Source organism: Neodiprion pinetum, chromosome 2 (assembly GCF_021155775.2).
Source record: "Neodiprion pinetum isolate iyNeoPine1 chromosome 2, iyNeoPine1.2, whole genome shotgun sequence".
NCBI lineage: Eukaryota > Metazoa > Arthropoda > Insecta > Hymenoptera > Diprionidae > Neodiprion > Neodiprion pinetum.
The window spans coordinates 29,337,745-29,347,983 of record NC_060233.1 but is presented as its reverse complement, the minus strand read 5'-3'; the positions used below and the strand labels follow the sequence as shown (position 1 = coordinate 29,347,983).

General features: G+C 35.2%; 3 protein-coding genes across 14 annotated transcripts in view; 2 read left to right on the top strand and 1 right to left on the bottom strand.

The window, feature by feature from the left end:
* The first annotated feature begins 307 nt into the window (after positions 1-307).
* Positions 308-3,886, top strand: LOC124211533 (uncharacterized). Of its 10 annotated transcripts, XM_069133270.1 has the most exons (5): positions 568-1,102; positions 1,229-1,327; positions 1,439-1,623; positions 1,766-1,947; positions 2,071-3,886. In XM_069133270.1, the coding sequence occupies exons 3-5, from the start codon at positions 1,450-1,452 to the stop codon at positions 3,392-3,394; spliced, it is 1,680 nt and encodes a 559-aa protein (XP_068989371.1). In that variant the 5' UTR covers positions 568-1,102; positions 1,229-1,327; positions 1,439-1,449; the 3' UTR covers positions 3,395-3,886. The 10 variants fall into 10 exon arrangements, with proteins under 10 accessions (XP_068989372.1, XP_068989374.1, XP_068989371.1 ...); XM_069133271.1 differs by lacking the exons at positions 568-1,102; positions 1,229-1,327 and adding an exon at positions 308-560; XM_069133269.1 differs by lacking the exon at positions 1,229-1,327 and having other exon boundaries at positions 568-769.
* Positions 1,474-10,239, bottom strand: part of LOC124211531 (uncharacterized protein DDB_G0287625) — a 183,185-nt gene continuing 174,419 nt past the window's right edge. Inside the window, exons 14-15 of one of the 2 annotated variants that reach the window (XR_011176305.1) lie at positions 1,764-1,950; positions 1,474-1,621 (exon numbers count right to left, since the gene is read on the bottom strand). The gene's annotated coding sequence lies outside the window, so the exon portion shown is untranslated. The remainder of the gene's footprint in view (positions 1,622-1,763; positions 1,951-10,239) is intronic. The other variant, XR_011176304.1, reaches the window with a different exon arrangement.
* On the top strand, positions 4,738-9,583 carry eIF4A (eukaryotic translation initiation factor 4A). 2 transcript variants are annotated; one of them, XR_006881473.2, is made up of 8 exons: positions 4,738-4,849; positions 5,540-5,657; positions 5,756-5,903; positions 6,342-6,451; positions 6,545-6,820; positions 7,074-7,525; positions 7,904-8,154; positions 9,519-9,583. XR_006881473.2 is itself a non-coding variant. In XM_046610690.2 (7 exons), exons 1-7 carry the CDS (start codon positions 4,827-4,829, stop codon positions 8,046-8,048), a joined length of 1,272 nt encoding a protein of 423 aa, XP_046466646.1. In that variant the 5' UTR covers positions 4,738-4,826; the 3' UTR covers positions 8,049-9,583. The 2 variants fall into 2 exon arrangements, 1 of the variants encoding a protein (XP_046466646.1); XM_046610690.2 differs by having other exon boundaries at positions 7,904-9,583.

Genomic DNA, 10,239 nt, shown 5'->3' with positions numbered 1-10,239 from the left:
GTGTATACTATATAATACACATTACTCGAAAAGGTACCTTGGGTATTGGACTCGTAGTGATTTATCTTTATGATTCGACTGCAAATAAAGAAATGGCAAGGGATAGGGAAATTCCCCAAGCCGGTATACAATGGACACAGCGGTCAAGGGGACGACTACCTTACGCTCCCCAACGCACCGCTGTCTTAATGCCTCTGTGACCATTGGAGTTCTATGAATTTCAAATTATCCCAAACTATAAAGAAATGCAAGTGAACATCGAATTTCTGATGTTTCTAGATGTTAATACCCCCATAAGCCTATGATTTTCATGAGCGATATTACTTAATCGCCGACGCTTGTCTCTACCCAAAGGTCAAATCGTGACCGCGACCGCTAGAGGCCGCTACCATACACCGCATAAGCTATTCTTTGTCAATACCACGCTAATTCGCAACAATTCATTCGTGCTCAAGCGTTTGATAATAAAAGATAGTAATCATGTATTCCGAGACTGCGCAGCGGCGTGAGGCGTGTCGAACAAACGGCAGCGATCACATGGTTCCACTGGAAATTGCCACGTCCGTTTATCAAAAATATATTCATATTTCATTAGAAGATTGACGTGAACTGATAGGCGCGAGTCTGATGACTAGCCATCAGTTTGTCGATGATCCTCTGAGCGCGTTCATAACAGCTATTCGCTGCTATTGTTTTACTGGCAGGTGTTGATTTTACATTCGGCAGAAGTTGACAACAACTGCCAATGTGCGCCCTTACTGATCAAAATGTACGGTAGTTTAAGAATCAAATATTCTTGTACACCGTTACTTATACCTACTATCTACAGTTATGTTTACCCAAGGTTTATGATCTTACCCTCACCGCGTCACCGTCGGCTTAAGTATTTACGGAACAATAGAGTTCTAGATAATTACTTAACGGGATACTGCTTCGAAAAATAAAGTCTTTAGATCAATGTTATCAGTTCAAGCAGTATCAACTCCAACTTCAAATTTATACTTTTCTTGACACAGTGCTTCTCTGTTTGACATAATTACCAAATTGCGAGAATACGATAATCATCAAGATTTCATTACCAATCAAGTATCAGAGACTAATGGTATTGGAATAATGCATTAATTAAATTAGAATATTGCAATTAGAACACCTTTCATATTGTCATATAATGGCTTAGAAGCAATACATGTATACATTTATAATTTAGTGCACTAAGATTCTGTTTTAGATTCAATTTGAAGATGACTTATTGAAAAGAAATCATGAATATACACCTTATGTTATACATTATTCACGGAACTGTAATAAAAGATATTGTAACTACACGGTAATTGTTACACAAACAGTCTGATAGTGTTTTATAATCTATCATTATACATGTATATCAAGATATTGCATTGTTGTCATTACATAGTAGAGGTTGATCTAAATTTTACAGAATTCTACAAAATGCATGGTATAACACGAATTGTTATATTTTGCACACTGACTACTGTACTGCCCGTCATGTTACTGGTAATTCCGTTGTATCTGCGTCACAGCTTATATGCCAGCGTTGTGTACACAGTAGCAGAGTCCGATGTAATCGAAATTGAAGATGGAATTTCCACAATATTTTGCTCTGTAAGATGATGAAGAAGAATTGTTTCAGACAGTGAATATGTCATTTTATGAAATTGGAATAAATAGAAAATAAGACAAATATAGTTTTCTTTTTATGCAAACAGAATATTTTAATTACTCAGAGTTATTTTTTCACTTACAGGAGCACACTTTGACGATGAACACACCTTTTCATGCATTCCAAGTACCTGAGCGACCAGAGGTAACATCGTACCGAAAGCATTTGAGACTTAAAAAGAGCATGACATTGCCTGATGACACCTTGGAGTATTGGGGCTTCTATCTTCTCAAAGGAGCAACCGTAGTTCTATCTGTTTGTTCCAGGTACTATGAAAAAAAAAACAAAAAACTATCAACTTATATGATCACTTAATGTACATGCAATTAATAGTTTCGACATCATGAGAGCTTCCAGTTTTAATTTGTACCTAATTCTATCGTTTTCAGATTCCCAGGTGGATCTATACTTGTTGTCAAAGGAGAAAGAAGTCTGCGAACTTGTGGTGTGATGGAACACGCTGATCAAAAAGTTTTAAATGAAGAAAATTACTTAATCATGTCGAAACAAGTTCACGTTACGGTTGAATCAAATACTCAAAAAATGAGTAGGCAATCATCAATGAAGAATAAGAAACCTAATCAAACTGTATCAATACCTCATTCCAACAGTCTACTTGATTCAAAGAATGAAAATCAGTCAACATTTCGTGGAAAAACCAATATGGGCAAAAGTAATGATCATGACCAAATGAATCCAACGAATCATCCAATTCGCAATAGTGTCTCCAGCTTAAACTTATCTCAAATTTCAAACAATACAGATCTTCAAATAGCATTGTTACAAAAGGCAGCTATTAGTCATATACAAAAACATTCTACCGTTCGTGAAAGTTCAACCCAAAAAGGTATCGATAAGCTTAGGCACATGAGAAAAAAAATGAATTATAGCAACAGCAAGTGGGATAGCAAGAATGAAACTAAAATTTCAACTTCTGATGGTCAAAAAAGAAAAGAAAATGAATTACACCCAGTAGATATTGATCGCAAGAGTGTAGAGAAACGTGAAACCCATTCCCTTAATAAAGAATTGTTCTCAGAGCGTGAAGAACGTATACGCAAGCTGGAAACTGAGTTAAACTCTTATTCGCAAGGTATAAATATTGAGGATGATGGAATGGACATTGAAAACAATAATCATCATGTAAATAAAAGACAGCCAAAGGCCATCGAGCCTTCGGTATTATTAGATAGAGGAGTAGAACATGGTGGTAATGCTTTCAATTTTACGAGTACAGGCGAAGATTCATCCATTTCAAGTTTTGAAAATGATTTGCTAACGTGCTACAATGGACAAATATTGCTTACTCAGGAATTTGATCCCTCTGAATTATGTACGAACATCAGTTTCTTAGTGAACAGCAAACGGATCCATACTCAACACAATGTTGTAGAAAGTGGCTACTACTACTACATATTCTACAGTGACAATGATTATGTTTCGAACGATATGCATGCCATTTTTGATATATACAAGCCAACTTATCAATTCGAAAATGTCACTGAGTCATGTATTAACCAAACCGAATGTTCATTTAGCATTGAATTGCTTTCTGGAGATCGTGTTATTGTAGAAATACCAACTAGGAATGGAATCGATCGCGAAGACAACAACATGACGCTGCTCACTTCAACGTGTTACCCCAGAGTGGGCATGTATACCGTGTTTCCAATTGCTGTTCTACTGTTAATACTGGGGTGTGCTTTTCTATGAAACTGTATTCAAATCTTCTTTAAGGAGCTCAATACTTATGTTGATACAACAATTGACTAATTGTTAGTTTCTCGTGCCACGAGCATGTGAAAAATTTTTAAATCAATATTTTCTATGCAGTCTAAGGATAAAATATCTAGGAACAATATCTTTTCCTGAATTCAGCAATTTTCGTAAACATATTCGTATGTTGGTATTTATTTTTTGAAGTTGTAACTTTGCAGAGTCACTCTGTATTTTGATAGATTCACCAAAACTATTTTAATACAACGAATTTGATACATTTTTTCCATCACAAAGGTATGCAGTGATCAAAAAATGAGAACGAGAATTTATTAATTCTGAAACGATTGAAATCCAACAATATGTGTGTGGCAGGTTGTGATAAAAGCCGTGAGCAAAGACGATGTTATATTTATAAATATTTCTGTCATTTTTAAGCTATGTATACACTTGTTGAATAAAGATAATTATTTTACACACAGTCTCAAATCTATTGAAAATTTTCAGTCACACATTATCCATTAATTGTAAACTGCGAGATAAAAAGTCATTTGAATTCAAGTATACTATTCGACAAGAATCGGTATCATTAAATTCAGATTTGTTGAGTTGGAGCAGGGCAGCGATGGTTAAAAATATGTTTCTTCACATGTTGTACCCACAATAAAAACAAAACTGAATCTGTTGCCAAAGGCTTCTATGCCTAGCTTGTACCTCTTGAACGTAATCGATCGTTCCAGTTCTGTGACAAATAAATAAATATATAGTAGAACATTTTGGCCTCAATATTTACATCGTGAAATATCGTGTGATAATTAATTCATATACTAGCTAAAAACTGAAAAGTGAAACAAACATCTTTTAAAAGTGTACGAGTGATGTGTCTGTTGGTTTTGTGAAACGTTTAAGCATATTATTTATAAAGTGAAACAAATTATTATTCCGCATGTACGCATATATAACCATGACATCACGTAGGAAAGTTTACTGTGATATAACAACGAATGAATAACGCATAAAATGAAAATTTCTTTATCAAATTTAAAACCAACAGTTTCCGTCGAGTGAAATTGGTGGTGAGAAATTTTGAGTCTAGCGCTATTCGGTATCGTTCGTCCTCTCCCGCGCAAGGAGACCTGGGTAATGACGTATTTCCTTTTATGCGCAGAAACATTAAAGTATTATAAAAATAATCTAAAATAATAATACTCGGTATAACATATACTGAATATTTTTCAAAAATTAATCAATAAACAAATTTATTGAACCTCTAAACGGTACCACGAACGATTTTAAAGAAATTTATTAAACACAACATTGACTAGCTACAGTATCAGTACCGTTAGTTGGCGGACGGCGTGCGTGAGTAGGAAATTCCCTGTGACGCATTAAGCCTTCGTCCTTTCCGTCGCGCTACTGTGAGTGGAACATGTCGTATACGTCCGAAAGAAGGTAAGTTAAAGTTTTCAAACCGTTTCAACCCCCTGAAATCAGCACCGAATCGATTAACAATACGAAGCTAACGGGAGTGGATAAATATCTGGTTAAAATTAACACGATTCTAACCGTATTGTGCTCGATATTGTATTTTTGCAAAATGAAACTGGTGGCGGCGGCGATGATGATGCACGAGCGCAGGCCGCCTGACAACATGGCGTGCGATCAAGCTTTGGCATATTTGGATAATTTCGCTCATTAATGCCGCATTCTATTTCGACTATTTTCACAAAATATTATTTTCGTTCGCACCTTCAAATATCAAATCATTATAGTCGATCCACCGTGCTTCGAGTCACAACGATATCCCCGTTGTTAATTTCGACAATTGTCTTACTCACGTGTCAATCGTATTTTTCCCTGCCACTTCTTTTCGCATTTATTAACAAAAGACGGTTAGCCACGCTATTGCAGTTTACCTTTTAATTTATTCTTCTATTCGTATCTTGTCACTAAATCGCGTCTTAGTTGCACGACTTTTCCAATATCTTTCGAATACCTGCCGTTTTTCATCTGGCATACCTATGGATGAGTTTTCATTATCTGGGGTTCATGATTCATTTGACCTTAGGTAGCAGTTGTCTGCTAGACGTGACTAATTCTTTCTTTATGCACCATTGCTAAAGAGGAAAAATTATTTTATAGAAACGAGGATCAATGGTCGGGCGACTCTAAAAATGGTCCGAGCGAAAGCGAGCAGCCCGCCTATGATGGCCCTCCGGGAATGGATCCCGATGGCATTATTGAGTCAAACTGGGAAGTCGTAAGTTTATCAGTATTTGATTTATCTTGGAAAACTTTGTTAACAAGTTATTATTTTCATGAGCCTGTCATTTGACTATTATTTGGACAACTCAACAGGTTGTTGATAACTTTGATGACATGAATTTAAAAGAAGAGTTATTGCGTGGAATATATGCTTATGGATTCGAAAAACCATCCGCTATCCAACAGCGTGCTATCCTTCCTTGTGTTAAAGGTCATGATGTTATTGCCCAAGCCCAGTCTGGTAAGAACGAAAATTGCTTATCTGTCGAAGCAGGCGTTGGATTAATAAGTCACTGTTAAACTTGAGCATAGATAATCAAGGTCCAATCAATCAAAAATTTCAGAGCTCATTCTTTTGCAATTTTACTAACTCATTGTACCGAATTTATTCTCATTCCAAAAGCCATTGATAGGTGTACGAAATGAGTATATTCTTGCTAATTCAACATGGTTGTACAGTTAATTATGATGTCATGTTTGTGCATACAGATCAATTAGCCAAGTTGATAGAAACATGATCACTCGTTCATTTCTGACCTCTCGTATATCCTTTTGATTCATGATTGTTACTTTTTCATATCTTTTTACCAAGCAGTTGAATTTGGCCTTGCGATTCAAAAAATTGTGAATGTTGATAAACAAGATGAACACATTAATTACATCATATCTCATTTCACAGGAACTGGGAAAACGGCAACCTTTTCTATATCTATTTTACAGCAAATAGATACCAGTATTCGCGAATGCCAAGCTTTGATTCTGGCACCAACTCGAGAGCTTGCTCAACAGGTATGTAGATTTGGGAGGGTTTGTGGCCATATTCAACGTGTCGAATCTAATTACTCTATTTCATCATTGACATTTCATCATCTTTCGTTACAGATTCAGAAGGTAGTTATTGCCCTGGGCGATTTTATGCAAGCGCAATGCCATGCCTGTATTGGAGGAACGAATGTACGTGATGATATGCGTAAATTGGAGCAGGGCATTCACGTTGTTGTTGGCACTCCAGGTCGCGTCTACGACATGATCAGTCGACATTCATTGCGCGCAAACAGCATTAAGTTGTTCGTATTGGATGAAGCCGACGAGATGCTTTCCCGTGGGTTTAAAGATCAAATTCACGATGTATTCAAGCTACTCCCTACCGAAGTTCAGGTACATATTGAAAATATTTTGCTCCTTAGAAAATATCAAAGCTGTCCATAATAATCCACTCTTATTTCATTGAGTAAATATGAATAATATGTTATGCTTATCATTTCAAGTATTTTAGGATTTCTTTGATTTATATTTTCTTAGCCATTATTTCTGACAAAATTAAACGCTATCAAATCTGAAGCTCCAAACCTGTTTACACACGGATATCATGAACACAAAATGAATTCGTCATTTTTACTTATCATTCCAGGTGATACTGCTTTCGGCAACAATGCCTGCGGATGTGCTTGATGTGTCAAAGTGTTTCATGAGAAACCCAATTCGTATATTGGTGAAAAAGGAAGAATTAACACTGGAGGGTATTAAACAATTCTTCATTTATGTAGAGCGTGAAGATTGGAAATTGGAAACACTCTGCGATTTGTACGATACGTTAAGTATTACACAGGCCGTTATTTTCTGCAACACGCGGCGCAAGGTAGACTGGCTTACAGACAATATGCATCACCGTGATTTCACGGTATCTGCCATGCATGGCGATATGGAACAGAAAGAGCGTGACGTCATCATGAGACAATTCCGTACTGGATCTTCCAGAGTTCTCATTACCACTGATTTGCTAGCTCGTGGTATTGACGTCCAGCAAGTTTCCCTTGTCATTAACTACGATCTACCTTCCAACAGAGAAAACTATATTCACAGGTAATTTTGAATTCAAACATCAGTGTAAGACTTACAACCCCATATGAACTGTAACTTGATGTGCATAATTTGTTTAGTGATCAATCATATTGTTACTTGTTTCACGCATTTACAGAGTCTAAATAACTTCAAATATTTTATATACAAATAATTTTTCAGAAAAATCGGAATCCTCGAAGACTTATGTTTTACATTGAATATATTGATTCCAGAGTTTGAATATACACTAGAAAATTATTGTGGTGGTTTGAGTGTAATTGAGAATTTTAGCCAAATGCTGTCATAAGCATCAGTCACTAACAAAGTGACCGTTCAGTGTAACAACCAAAAGTTTCCTATGTCATCTACTGCAATTGAAATAATTTTCTTTTCTCATAGAATTGGACGCGGTGGACGATTTGGCCGTAAGGGAGTAGCTATAAACTTTGTCACAGAGGATGACAAGCGTACTCTAAAGGATATCGAGCAATTCTATAACACCCATATCGACGAGATGCCAATGAACGTTGCAGATTTGATCTAAAAAGAACAAAATCCGACTAATTATTGGCTATAATCAATAATAATTCATTATAATACAAATAAAAAGTGGCAAAATAAGAGCTCTCAACCTTGATCTCTCTGATGGTGTGAGTATTCAGAAGCGAGTGCTTGTCTACCTGTTCATTACGGGATTTCGAGCGACTTTACATATACATAATATTGATATTTATACATTGTACGGTTTGCCGGCATTGAAAAAATAATCAATTGCAAGTAATAATAATAATAATATTGATTTAAAAAAAGAAAGAAAGAAAGTGAATTAAAAGGAGAAGAGGGATTCTGTACGCGCGCGCGCATCCGACATCCCGGCATCTCGCGATTTTTACTTTAGGGTCTGAGATAAAGTCCAATAAATAATATTCAACGTTTGTTATCTGTAATAATTGTAGAATCGTTCTTCTATATCTAGAATAGCTCTGCCAATAACTTGTGTTCTTTAACCTATTATTGGTGAGTGAATAATAATATATAAAATAATTGTTGTTTGATTTTTTTTTTTCTTTTGTTTTTATTTTCTCTTACATTCTGATTCTATTATATGCGTTTAAAAAAAAAAAAAAAAAGAAACTTTCAACCTGCGCGCGTGATCTGCTTAACAGTGAATTGTTCTTCACTTAATTCTTATCATTGTTATAAATTTATTTCGAATAGTATCGTGAAAGGTTACCTAATTCTACACTTGTAAACTTTAAGGATATTGAATATTAGGTGTTCACAGTAATCGCTAAATTAATCGTTCTCGCAGTTATCAACGCTGAAGTAAAATTTTAGAGCATTCAATTTTACATAGGCCAAAAATATTTTGTTCGCTATTGTCGTTGGTCCTGCTCTTGTCACAAAGTGTTTTCACTGTATTTGTTGGAGTGAGATATTTGACGAAATGTTCCCTACCTCCGAAAACCGATTTTTTTCCAATGCTACCCCCATAAATCGATTCCTTCTAATTTTTCCGCTCTTCGTCTCTTCTGTCAAGCGATTCACTCGCTGCAATTGGGACGGCAGTTTATATTACTGTAAAATGATATCTTCCTATCACTACGTCATTTCAATGAACCTGCTACCGCGACTCCGACTTGTTTGTCTGGGCAGAGGTTTAGTTGGGTATTGGAAAGGCTATTTTAATCACAAACGCTGCAGAAGGAGAACTTTTTTTTGAGAATGCTTAGAATCGTATATGAATTTTTTGTATAATTCTATCTATATTAGCAATACGATATTTCAAATAAAGTACAATAAATACTTTAATCTGAATCTTTATTACGTTTACGGCAATTTTCTCATTTCTTATTTTGTGTCGTGGCTGTTCCAATAATACCATGATGAAACCCTGAATGGACAAACTGAAACTGCTGGGAATTTTTATTATATTACTCTACGATTTGTTACATATTACTATAAAACGCAAGAAGAAAACAAATTTCACAAATATTATTAACTGTATTTCCAGGCGGTTTTGGACAGTCCACCAGCGGAGAGATATTTTTGGAAATAAAGACCAAATTTCCAAATCAATATACTATTTATATTAAATTTTATTGTATTTGATACCTCCTAAACTTCCGCCCTCCATACAGATATCACACACTAATTTCTGTACATTTCAAATGAACTTATACGCGTCATTTTATTTTTCTATTATCAATTATGTTATATACAGTTTCTCTTATATTTGTACAAATTTAATTTTTTGTTCTTTGCTTGGTTAGATCAAGTTTTACCTTATCTCCTGACAATGTGTAAAAAAATTCTGCAGATCGTAATTATTTTATATTTTGTCAATAAAGTTTTGTGCAAATTCCTACATACTATATTCAATTCATTTTTCCTTTTTTCATTCTTGCGTAATATTTCTTTCATAGTATTTTCCTTTAGGAAAAAAGATTTAGAAATAAGTAAAACTGGCAGTCATTTCGATCTGATGTAAGCTACAGACTGCCTAAAACCGCCAACACTTATTTGTCAATTTGCAGGTCGCGTTCTACTATATTGTACTAAATTAGTGAATCATGTTGTTACAGTCAAGTTCAGAAATCATTTGCTTACTATCTGCAGGTTCGTCCAAGATGAATTGTTTCATTAATTTATCAGGAGATAGATTGCGAAACACACGGAGTAAAACTAGCATGCGTAACTTCTGATTTTTGTTTGAATCATATGGGTTGTAATTG